Genomic DNA, 13,400 nt, shown 5'->3' on the forward strand with positions numbered 1-13,400 from the left:
CAATTGATTTTTGCTGATTAATCAATCTCCCATCATGTTGCAGATAGGTAACTTCTTAATCAGAAAGGAGTTTACTTTCAAATGTGAAATCAGGTCAACATTTTAATCCAAACTCAATACATTTAACACACAAATTTGAAAGGTTTAAATCATGCAAATTGATTAGAATACCCTTACAATCCTATGGAGATAATACAGTACAGAAAAGTTTTGTCTTCATATTAACCAACAAAATCTCAACAATTGCATTTCAATCTCTTAGATCATTAATCAGTTTAAAGGTGATCTCTGTAAAATCAGATTTTAAAAATATCTTCTACAATCATGATTTTTGTCCTTCATTGTTCAAGTAAAATCTTGTGTCATCCAGTTGCAAAATCTTATTATTGGCAACAGGTACATATGTATACAGACTACATTGCAAAATAAAAAAGAAAATTGTACCCAAACAGGCCTGACGGATTTTATAGACACTTTTAAGCTAGTCATTTCCCCTTTGTAAGTTATGTCATTGTTTTCTACTTCTATTTATTTGCCATGTTTGGGAAAGAGTATATTCATTCTTACAAACACACAAAACATGAAAAACTAGATTAAATGGTATCCGAAAAACCATTATAAAAGAGACTTGCCTGAAGTCATTTAATTCAACAAATTAATTTAACTCCAAAAAACAAAAGCTAAGTAAAAGAAATACATAATAAACTATTATAGAGAATGTTAAGTGAATTTTGCTTGCCTTTTTATAGAACTACACCATTTTTGTAAATAGGTATTTTAATTATTCTGTTCTTTGGCGAAAACAGAGCTATGAATTCAGAGTTAAGTCATGAGAGGCTGCAGTTAACAAGTATGCTCCATAACAATCCATAAAGAAAATATGCTACTGGTTGCCTTTACTCTCAGCATTGGGAATGGAGAAATCTTCAGCAAAATAAGTTCCTAACATCAAATGTTCTCTTTATTTAAAATTGTCCAATATGAGAGAATGTCTGTTGTCTACAGGGGCTTTTTTTTTTTTGAAACACACAGCTATTTTTTTCTTCTGTTATAATAAATGGTTTACTATATATGTTTCATAGCTTATACTGATGTTGACATTGCAATGTCAATTTCCATGGCACTTAATGGCATCAAAATATCATTTTAAAATATAGAGCAACACCAAGTGCAGTTCACTACTTGAAACTACTACTGTTAAATAGAAGTCATGCCAAGTCTTTGGTTTTGGTGCAGTACTTAAAAATTAAGGCAAAATTCTTAAAGGACATTTAAAGGACATTAAAGGACATTCTCCTCCAAGCCCTTATTTGCTTGTATTTATAAAATGCAGTTTTTTAAAAAGTCAGTTGATTACCAATAATGTCAATGGCAATGATTTGGATGCTAAAATAATTCCATATTTCCAAGTACATATATACAGACATTTTGTAAACTGTTATTCATTTCACCAAAACCAACAATTGATAAAAATAGTTCATATGAAATGTTCATATGTGATATTTATCAAAATAGTGTTTCTCACAGGAACTTTAATTCTTTTGCTACGTATGATCAAACTTTGAATTAAGCTTCTTCTTTCTTTTTACAAAAGACTTCCCAATAAGAAAAGAGTTCTGAGCATGTACAGTTATAGGAGGGGTGTGTCAGGTCATTCCATCTGAGATTGCATATGGCTTCATTCTTGTATGGGATTATTGCAGTCTGCCCTGAAGTGGACGATTTCTTCTATTCACTACAACAAGAAGTGAGTGTATCCTTCTGCCCCGGTAACTATTACATCCATCCAGATCCTCATGGCTTCGGGTGATGGGGCCACCATATAATAGATTCTGTCATGCGTCTTGACACTAAAGGTGAGTAATGGATTAGGGCTCTAAATTCCAAAAATAAAAAGAATGTCAAACAAGCATCTTGAAGTTATAACAGTAAGTACAAAGACATGTGTGAAGGGTTCTTCCTCTTTAAATGTTCCTCCTTATAGAAATTTATATTTTTAATTAACTATAACTCCCTTGCCAACTCCCAATGCCTTTCTCAGGATTGACCATCTTTCTGGTCTTTCCGCACATGATATCTCACATAGAGCTAATTACTAGTGATTAGTTTATAAAGCTTGGTACCTAGCTGGTAAGAGGTACATAATAAGTGGTGGCTGGTATTCTTAGCTCTATTAAGATCTTATTAAACTACCATTCCCCTCATAATTTCTTTCCCTTTCAAAAAGAAATATCCTACTTATTTTAATGTTAATTTTCCAGCACCATTCTGATCATATCTATTTGTTATTCTGGTACAAGTAAATTGCTTAAAATCCAAAAATATCTTTTCCCAGATTAATTATGCATTTGAATTGTATGAATTTAGAAAACTGATGCTTACCTTATTAGCATTCTTAAGGTGATCATAATATACTTCTTCAATAGCTTGAAAGTATATTACTCCTTTTAATTTAGCTTCATGCTTATCTGCAAAGACAGATTGAGGATCACCACTGATGGGCAGGAAAAATGGTAAACTCATAATTATCACCACTAACATATTTACCTACCATTTGAATTATCTAAGATTTTTTAAGATAACCTGGGCTAGTGCATTGGCCTGTTATTTATGAAGGAATAATAATAATAATAACTATCACCACCAAAACCCATGAAATTCCCAGTTCCAAGCCAAAGAAGCTCAATGACTTGGTTCAAGGCTCTTCAGCAAATTAGCAGTCAAAACAACCAGAACTACTGACTATTAGGTGAGCACACAAAGTAGAAACATTATTGAAACCCATACAAAATTTTTCCCACATTCTCCAACATCTTCATAATGGAAATATTAACATGCAGATTGGTTATAGTGAAATTTTTGAGTGTTTTTATTTATAATTTAAATAATATATTACTTATATCTTTATCAAACTTGTCCAACATGTTTCATTTTTTTCTTATTTTGAACAGTTTCTCATCAATAATTTATTATCCTTTCAATGCAACATTTTTAACTTGTTTCCAAAGATTTTTTTTAGATTTAATCATAAAAACAAAATACAAAACAACAAAAGGCTCCAATGAATAGCACCACTCTGTGATTTATTAAGTTCTTGAAATATTTTATAATTTGAACTCTACAAATATCACAATGCATGTGAGCCTATTAAAGAATTTTAAAAGCATGGGTCAGGAGGCAAGGAAAGAGACTGTCACACCCAGTTGGTGGAAATACAATTGAGACAGTCCCTTTTGGATGGCAATTGGTAGACAAACACAATTAAAAATGCAAAAATCCTCTTACTCACTAATTCTACCTTAAAACTTTATTGTATAACATCTACTTTGTTATGGCACACTGGCTACAGGACATCTGCTTGAGATTTAATAAGGTACTGATTTAATTATAGACCAGCCACACAATGGACTCTAAAACCACTGCAGCCTTTGTGTATACGGACAGGAAAGCACTCTTGACATACTTTTATGTGAAATAGGGCATGAACAAAGTGAATAATTTGTTACCAAAAGGCACAGAAGAAAAAAGAATATATACACATAACAAAGCATATAAAAACAAGGACAGGGGCCGGGGTTGTTGCTCAGTGGTAGAGTGCTTCTCTAGCAGGTATGAGGTACTGGGTACAATCTTCAGCACCACATCAAAAACAAATAAATCAGGCATTGTGTCCATATACAGCTAAAAATATGTTTTAAAAAAACAAAGACAGAAAATCTGAAAGAATATTTCAGACTTAACAGTGTCAGAAGGTCAGGACACCTCTGATGGAAAAGAGATTTTCTTTCATTATGTAGATTTTATTTTATTTTGAATTTTTTTTACTAGATAAGTGCATCTTTTCCCCAATAATAATAAAAAAGAAACAACAAAAAAAAACTCATCTTAAAAAATAGTGACTCAGAGAAATTCCCCAGAAAATAAACTTAATATATTTAATTACATTTAACCCAGAACTATTTGATAATGGACTATATCTTTGTGTTTTGCTCTTCCTTGGGAAATACTGTTTTTATTAATACCCATGTTCAGTGGGTTTCAATCAGTTTGAATGAAAGCGAAGATCAATGTGTCCTTCAAACATTTACCACGGAAAGGCTCCTGCAACAATCCATGGGAATACAGTGATACCTTATTTTCTCAAAACAGATACAAAATACAATCTGGAGATAAAAGTACATCTTGTCAGTGTTTCAAGCAGACAGAAAATTAAGGAATGAAACTTCTGTTTGTAGGGCACTTCCTCTGTGGGAAAGCCCTCTGCAGAACAGAAGCCTCTCAACCACATGGAGGGGCAAGAAGATCAATGGTGCTACTGTACACGGACCAGCAAATGCTGTTATTCTTTCTCTCTCAACAGCACTATTCCCTCAATTTTCAGACATTTTTTTTCTGTGCTTCAGCTTTCTTTCTAGACTCTCTGTTTTAAGGTACAGGAGGCCAAGGACAAAGGCAGGATCATGAATAATAGAGAGAGCTAGGACTTCAGCCTTCAGCACTCACATTTGCAGCTTCTTCAGGCATGCAAGGTCATGCGGGGACAAGCTGAAGGGCACTGCTCCTGTGGGGTCAGGTCCAGCCTGAGCAGCCATCTGGGGGACTAGATAAGGACTGCTCTAAGCCTGTGCTTGTTGGTGTTTGGCAAGGGGACCTGGCAGAGGTATGAATGTGGTTGGGAGTGGACAAAGCTGATGGTGATGGCTATGAACAGAGCCTACTGGGAAGCATTTGTCCCACTAGGTCTCACTGGTCATTTACATCTTATGTAAGTATTAGAAAGCTGATGAAACGGAATTTTATCTGTTTGATGTATTAGCATTCTGAGTAGTCTTTCATATACCAGAAAGCTTTGGATATTTTTCAAAAAACTGAAAAACAATCACCAAAAGTTTTGATTTGGAAAGTTGCCTTTACATGGATCAGAAGGATACAAGTTTGAGAAGCTGGCCTGGGGACCGAGCCAGTCACCTGGCTGCTGAATGAAAAAATGAAATAAAGTTGACAAAGAAGAGGAGTATGGGAGATGGAAATGTCTTTGAAGTTCTTTTAAAGTTTTATTTTTGGAAAATTATGGGTGAGGTTGTCTAGCATGCTGCAAAATTTTGTTTGTGCATTTTTGCCAACAAGAGGTAGGATTTCTTATTAAATAGGCATCTTTACTACTGCACTAACTGAAGAGAGCTGCTCTGGATTTTTATAAAACCCAAGGTCAGAAAGCCCTGGGGAGGCAAAGCAGGCACCTCCCAGGGACAGGCCATGTTCTTCAACCACTGACTTCTGAAATAGCTGTACCCCACCCAAGGAAGCCCCTTACTGAAAGGCATGCACTCCTGCCCATTTCCACCCCAATTCTAGGGCTCTCTAAGCCAGTGTGTCCTTCACTGAATTGAAGGGTGGTGGGTTTTCACACTCCTCCTTACATACAGTAACCTGCACTCACTGGTTGGCTTAGATGGCTGAACTGTTGTTTTACATTTTTTCTTTTTTCTCCCCCCACCACCTTTTTTTTTTGGAGACAGGACCTTGCTAAGTTGCTGAGGCTGGCCTCAAACTTGTGATCCTCCTCCCTCAGCTTTCCAACCTGCTGGGATCATAGGTATGCACCTTGGCATCTGGAAGTTTTACATTTATTACACTAACACAATTTACAACAACTCCTAGAGATGCTCATGACTGCTGATACTGTCACTCCAAAGCATAATAGCTGGTAAGATACCTGTCCTCCTCAGCAGCTGGAAAGGGAGCACAGCTAGACTTTTGCTAATAATTGTACATACTTCACATATGATCTAAGAGTAAATAAGAGGCCAGTTATATTAATAAGTATATAAGTAGGCCAGTAATACTAATATTTTTGTATTTATATAAGATTCAGTAGGGTACATCTCTTATAATCCAGCAAGTGAGAGTCCAAAAATGCTTTATGGATTTACTTATTCACTAGTTCACAGAGGAGCTTTACTCTTTGTACTTAAAAGATCATATTAGTTTGTAAACATTAACTGAATGACTGTCAGCTAGGGCTGCTTAATTGTATGTGTTAAATAAGATATATGGCAATAAATAAATAAATAAGAAGAAACTTTTTTTCTGGCCTTGTGGTTCAAAGGCCAATATTTAATGTTAAAAGCATAAATTCCACTTAATATGTGTTTGGGTTGCAGTTTATTGCAGAACTGGAATGGACTGATTCACACTTTGTTAATAATATTTTTATTATTTGAGAAAAGGAAATTCATACCACATTGAACTATACAATCTAAATATAAAATACGGTACATCCTCCAAGCTAATGTTTCCATTACTCTTATTACTTACCAACCTGTTTATACTGACTCTCAATTGCCTTTCCTCTTTAACAGAATATAGAATATTTTCTATATTCTTTGAATATACCACTTCAAGTTTTTTTTATCACCCACCTGCATAATAAGAAAATGTTCTCTTATTTCGATCAAAAACAAACCAACGTTTTTTCCAAGTTTTAATTTTTCCACCCATTTTGATGAGGAATCCTCGACAGGTCTTCTCTGTGATGGATACGTGATAACAGGTGTCAATATTGTGGCCAGCAGTTTCTACGTGGCTCCGCAAATCAAAGTCTTCCTTCCGGACAGGTAGATAACGTGTCAAGGGACGAGCCTGAAAAAGAATGAAACTCATTCCAAATAAGCCTAAGTATTTTTTTTTTCATTAGGTTATAGATGTTTAGAAGCAGAAACTAAGTAAAAGTCTAAGCTTTAAAGTGCCCATATCATTATCATTATGAGAGCTTAGGATAAAATGCTTATCATTTGGAGACTGAGTAGTGGATATTATTTTGAGCACTATGGAAAGGGTAGGTAAACTCAGACCAATAAATCCTACTCCTTGAGGTGGGCTGATGGGAGAATGAAAAAATGTCATTTATTTTAGCTTAAAAGAGGTACTTAGCTCCTAACAAACACAGGGAAATGAAGCATAAAGCTATTTGGGTTGTTTCCTGCAAATGAAGATTCCTCCATGGGAAGATTTCCATTCTCCCTGCCACAACCTAAACAATAGTTCTCCTTAAGTAATTCCAGTCATGGCATGACTGGTTGAACACTATTTAATAAGTACAACCCCCAGAGATCTTCCTAAATTATAAATGTCAGCTTATCTACACTTGGAAAGAAATTGAAGGAAAAAATGTATGTTTTGAAAAGTGAAGCTAAAATAATGTTAGAAGTCAAATCAAAGCTGGACCTAACATAAGTTATTCAGAACCAGAGGTCAAAGGGAGGTATTAGATGTATTTCATTTCACTAATAGTTAGTGCAAAGGCTTATCTACCAAGAAAGATAACCTAATATAACCATGGATAATATTTATGAAATGGTGTTCTATTTTATCCTGTTAAATAACTCTACCCCTTGGCCCTGGGGAGATGATGTAATCATATACTTGGAGGCAAAAATTTATAATCTGGATTAAAGTAGAATTGTGATTATTAGTTTGGCATTGGATACTAAATAGGCATGGATGACCTTCACTGCAAAACAGAATTTGGTAGGGAAAAGTGAAATAAACAAGTTTTACTTTGTATTTTTCTTCTGTATTTTGCCTTTGATTCTGTGGTTCTTGACTATGGTCGTGTGTCACAACTTACTGAGCCCTTGGAACACACAAAGCTTTAAAGACAGTCTTTAACTGCAGTACTATTAGATTGCAAGCAACTAGCAAGAATAAGGGAAACGATGTTTTTTGTCATTGAATTTTGTATTAACATTGTATTTGTTTTCAGAGGCTAATGCAGTGGCATTTTTCAAAGTGGTTCAAAAAAATATTCTCCTTTTAAGTGTACTCTGGAGAATGGGTGGAAGAAAATATCCTCTCCCATCAACATGTTCCATGGAAGTAAAATGTCATTTGATTGGTAGTTACCTAGAGGTTTTGAAATAAAATATTTTGTCCACTCACAGACACCTTTCATCTGATTTTGCTCTTCAGCCTTCAAGAGCGGTGAAGAAAGGGGCACCCAACACAGGATGGCTGTCTTCTACGGAATGACCACCAGGGGGCAACCCATGCTTATTCATTCAGATTTACCGACTAACCTGTGCCCTTTGTTTCTCCCTTATTTTCACTTCCTTCTCTATTAACTTCTGCCTCTGGCTAGTTTCTTCCTGCAATCGTTTTTCTAGGAGTTCTCGGCGTCGTTTTTCTTCTTCCAGAGCTCGTTTTTTGGCTTCCATTTCCCGTTCCTAAATATGATGCAGAACAATGATTATTTTAAGACATCCTGGTTATACTTGGATGGTTCCAACCAATACCTAAAACAAAATTCTATCAGATAATTTTTGGTTTGCATTTTATTCTCTTAAAATATATAACCCAGGTTAACACAACCCATACTCACTTCAGGCATAGTTTCCAAACTCATACACAGAAATGCAATCATTAAATTTAATTAACACATCTTGATCTTAGGTGAAAATCCAGCTTGTGACTATATGCAGTTATTGTGTATCCATGACATAGCTCTACCATCTTTAATAAAAAGTCTCACAAAATATCTCCCAACTCTAGTCGTGGGGTTTAGCCTTTCTTTGGAGGGCTGTATTCTAATTGAAGGTCATGGGTTTTTCAATTCCTGTTGTTACTCCATAGCTTCCTGGCTGAAGGTCACAAAGGAAGCACATAGGGAAGTTAAAAAGGAAAGGAGGTGCCCTCTGGGCAGGATGCAGAGGCATTTAGGGGGATTCCTAAGGAAGTTTGGGTTCTGACTTGAAATATTATCATAATGCCTTGGGATTTTTAATATTACAGCCATGTAGTTAGCACAAGCTGGGAAGGAAGGAAGAATGCATAAAGACAGACATTCTTCTCTGTTCCTTGGCAAAGTCATCAAGTGTCCATCAAAGGAAAACACACTACGAAGCTCCATTTCAGTTTATATCAGCACTATATGTACTTCAAGTTATGGGAATTGCAGTACATTAAGAGTCTTAGAAACCAACCCTCTAACACTTTTACATTTCAGATAAGAAAGGAGACTGAGAAGACTGAGTGACTTTTCAAACATCACGGCCTTTATTCAGGCTCTTCAAGGAGGAGTACTTCCTGATATGGAATACAGGGTTCCCTGCACCAATTACCACATCACTGACCTCTGGCACTTAGGTATTATACTTACCCTGGATTCAAGCAGCCGTGTCTTTTCGGCATGAGCCTGTTTCAACAGCCTCTCCATTTCTTCTATTCTAGCAATATTTGAAGTACTGGCACTGAAACAAACACAGAAGCCTTTTAAGAATATTGGTTCTGACTGACATGTCTCTCTGTCAGACAACATTCATACACACACACACACACACACACACACACACACACACACACAGAGTCAAGGGATGTGCATGACAAAACCCGATCATACACAACTTAAAGGATGTTCCTTACGAGTCATTTTTCTGAAGAGGCAAATCAATTCAACTTTGAAAATTGTAGGTGACACCAACTTATCTCAGTTTAGGGGATAAAACTAGGCAAGCAAAATAATTCCAATGTAAACTGCTTTGCTCATAAATAAATAAACCAAAGCCAAATCTTGCCAGGTGTGACTTCAAAACATATCCTTCAAAGTCTAAAACTGATAGCCTGTGGCAGGCCTTCCCACTGGTTTAATGTTCAGATGTCCACCTAATAAGACTGTCACCAAAGTTCTACACAAATGACACCAAACGCTTGAAGTCACTTTATTTAGTTGCAGTATATGTGTCCCCAGCTGCTGTTTGTTGTGTCTTTCTACTACTGGACATTTCACTTCTTAAATGATGATGCAAATTAAAATATGACATCCATAGATGCAGCAGCTGGGTGGCAGCCAGTTTCACGAACACTAACCTACCCAGAGTGTGAATGAAGGAACCCACAAAGGGATTCAGGAGCTTCGAAAGAAATACATCTTGGAAGAGACGTCACATGAACAAGGAAAGGAAAACATTACAGAGGGAATGACACACGAACAGCTCAGGGAACTCAAAGAGAAGGAAAGAATGTTTAACACAAGACACAACATTTTATTTTCACTTATTTACATTTTTCTTAATTTTTCTGAGAAGGATGAACATGGTCTGGGTCACAGCCTCTTTACCCTGGTTCTGTACCCTGGGGAGCCATTGCTGTTCTTGTGCCTATGCAACTTGAAGTCATTAAGGGCCTGTCATCTTCCTTGTCTCTCTTGGGCACAGACAGGCTTTCATGTTTGTGTCTTCATAGCACAGAGCCTGGTATGAGCCAGGATCAATGATTGCCAGGATCAATCATTCCACAGTAGCATTACAGAAAGAGTTAAGGGACAGTGCACATTCATGCAATAATGAATTTATAACAATGCATGTTAAAAATGAATAAGCTGAGCCCTCTTGGTCAAAGATGATTGTTAGTATAATATCCCTAAGTTATATTTTTGATCAAACCAAACTTAGGATGACTCAAATCCAGGGCTAAGAGTTCTTTTGAAGAGATAAATGACCACAGTATCACAGGGCAATGGCTTCTCTTAAAGTCAATATCATCAGCTCCATTAAAAAACACACTCTTGTTAGAGAGAGAGCAACTGGATCCTTTCAAGCTTAACAACAAGGCTGGCTTCTTAGAGTGACTTTGGCCCAATTGTTTAGGCAGGTGTTTTCTCCTGAGAAAGAGAATCCAGTAATTTCTTCTTTTTGTCATTAGCTATTGGGAGAGGTACAAAAGAGTAAGTTTTGTTCTTTTCAGCTAGTAAGAATTTAAGGAAAAAAAATATTTAATGCTTGTGCAGGAATTCTTATTTTTTCCTTCTTTGACAATATCTGATTCATGGACGAAAAAGGGACAAATTTCATTGGCCCAACTGAGAAAGCTGAAGATATATAGTGGTAGGCCATATAATGGCACAAAATTATACTTATATTCTATAGAACTAATTGGGACATCAGATATGTATGTTTTGTGTCTCCAATTAATTTGGAAATTATTTGAGTTTTATTAACTCTCAGTTTTAAAAACTCACCAATTTAAAAAAACTTCACCAATAGACTACCCTTATTTGTTCCAGTTTTATACAATCTATTCTATTTATATTTCATTGTCTACCATTTTGTTTTCTTGTTTCATTTCTCTCAACTTTATTGTATTTATATATTTATATCTTATTTATTGTATATATACATAGTATATATATACTCATAAATAATTGACAATGGTATAGATTTGTGGTATAGAACATATTTCGATATATGTATACATTGTGAAATGATTATCATGACCAACAACATACTCATCACTTCACGTAGTTTCCGTGTGTGTGTGTGTGTGTGTGTGTGTGTGTGTGTGTGTGTGTGTGAAGATGCACTGTCCCTTAATTCTTTCTATGATGCTACTGTGGAATGATTGATCCTGGAAAATACTTGTGCCTGGCCATGATAATTGTCCACATTTGCTTCACACAGTACTGACCCAGTTGTACTATCACAGGTAGCCAGTCCTCATGGTCAGAAATTACTAGTACTGTTTATAATGTTCCAAATGTCCAAAAATTGAGGACAAAGTAAAAGATTCCTATGAAAGATTAAAAGTAAAAGGAAGACAGAGGAGAATTAGTATTTCTCGTTTGTGTCATCATCTGCCTTAAAAATATTCATGTTACAGTAAAATTAGCTTTTATCCTTTAGTATGATAGAAAATAATATGATAAGTACCAAGAAAGTAATAGGAATTAATATTTGGAATGAGTGTCATGACAAAACAATCTCAGTAGGGAAGTTCTTGAAGACTGACATGTAGAATAATAAAAGACAAAAAAAAAATGCTGTGTTGAAGATTTTTTTTTAAATTATGCATTAAAATATCCCCAAATTATAAGTCTATTAAAGAGGTAATTCCATGCTGAAATTCTAGTAACATAAACTTGGTCTTGTGGTTTATTATGTCACAAAAAGCTTTTCATAGAGTTATAGAATTACTCAGTTGTGGATAATTTACCTCCACTTTTTGTTGAGACATCATTTTTGTGACTACCAGAATGTTCCATGAGCTGAACATTGTTTTTGCTTTTTCAGCACCACTACTTACATTGTCAACAAACACAAGGCTCAGAAAATAGGTCTTGGGTCTTAGAAAGCTAGAAATTGATAGTCAATTCTGCACAAATCCTTATTTTGTTAATATTATTGAACTATCTTCTAGAACAATCTTCTGAAAGCCACCTGCAATGACACCTGTTATTGCTGTTGCCTTGGTTATCTTGCTAAAGCCCTGACTCTGTGCTTGTACTTTCAGAAAATGCTAACAACCAGTATGGACAAAGGCTCAGAGATCTGAGAGTTTCTTCCCTCTCAGCCAATAGTCGTTCTGTGATGGGTGTCAGGAGAGAATGGAGGGAAAGCAGGGCTGGATTCAAGATGCCAGGACCTGCATCTGACTTTACTCAGGAGGTAGCTGGGCATTGCTAAAGCTTCAGAAGAGGAGAAACCCTGTGACCAGCTTATATTTATGTGTGCCTTTGGTTCCAATTTTATAATACTACTTTTGCTTTCCTCCAAAGTATGAACACAAATGTGAATAGTTAAATTCTCACCAAATTTTAGTGTCCAGAACAGCGCGAGGCTTTCCTTCTAACAAAACTTAAGGATAAAACAATAGAGCTCTGACTCTATTGTTGGAATTTATTTCTTTATTTGTTCAAAAGCTGTGAAAATGAACTTGGAGTACATCAACAGAGGGAACTTGATTTTGAAGCATAGTATAAAGGTGAACTCAAACGTAAATAAAGTAGGAAAATGGACTACATAATGTCTGACTGGCTAAGTCACACAAGGTTCAAAGGTCACCCTGACCCCCAACTCTCTTCTGCATTTGATTTTGTAGATATACAATGTCCCAAACTGATGATTTTAGGCTTGAAAACAGAAGGTGCTTTTCCAAACCAAAACTCTTACCCACAAAGAAATCTTACCTAGAGATATTGTCGGGTGAGCAGGCAGAGATGCTGGTCTCCATGCTGTCAGAGCTGTCCAGGCTCAAAGTGTCAAAGGCCTGGTCCTTGTAGCTGTGGTCTGGATAATGGAAACTATTCAAGTACACATTTGACTCAGATGCTGTGCGGTTGTAAAATTCGGATTTCTGTCTTTGTCCTTCACTCATCTGCTGGTGATTATAACCTAAGGGAAAATCCATGAATATGTAAATAGGCCTCATTTATCAGTCTTAGAATCTCATAAATCTACAGGCTCAAGTCAGCAATCAAAAACATCTGCATACAAAGTTTGAGCCCTGTTCGAATTTGTTTTGAAGCCAAGAAGATCAAAGAAACAACATCATGCTCAGTGCAAGCAAGAATTTCAAAGAAGTGGTCTTGTGAGTGACTTTGTCAGTGGGGATCACTTGGCACTTTCCTA

At 35.9% G+C, this 13,400-nt stretch overlaps 1 protein-coding gene across 21 annotated transcripts in view; it reads right to left on the reverse strand.

Annotated features, from left to right (window-relative positions):
• Window positions 1–89: 89 nt before the first annotated feature.
• The window catches only part of Phldb2 (pleckstrin homology like domain family B member 2), a 198,633-nt gene continuing 185,322 nt past the window's right edge, over window positions 90–13,400 (reverse strand). For all 21 annotated transcript variants that reach the window (XM_078044250.1, XM_078044245.1, XM_021720659.3 and 18 more), the window contains 6 exons: window positions 12,959–13,163; window positions 9,158–9,248; window positions 8,079–8,225; window positions 6,423–6,642; window positions 2,383–2,468; window positions 90–1,876 (listed from right to left, as the gene is read on the reverse strand). In XM_078044250.1, coding sequence (XP_077900376.1) covers window positions 1,736–1,876; window positions 2,383–2,468; window positions 6,423–6,642; window positions 8,079–8,225; window positions 9,158–9,248; window positions 12,959–13,163 — 890 coding nt within the window. In that variant the 3' untranslated portion in view covers window positions 90–1,735. The remainder of the gene's footprint in view (window positions 1,877–2,382; window positions 2,469–6,422; window positions 6,643–8,078; window positions 8,226–9,157; window positions 9,249–12,958; window positions 13,164–13,400) is intronic.

Source organism: Ictidomys tridecemlineatus, chromosome 3 (assembly GCF_052094955.1).
Source record: "Ictidomys tridecemlineatus isolate mIctTri1 chromosome 3, mIctTri1.hap1, whole genome shotgun sequence".
NCBI classification, from domain to species: Eukaryota; Metazoa; Chordata; class Mammalia; order Rodentia; family Sciuridae; genus Ictidomys; species Ictidomys tridecemlineatus.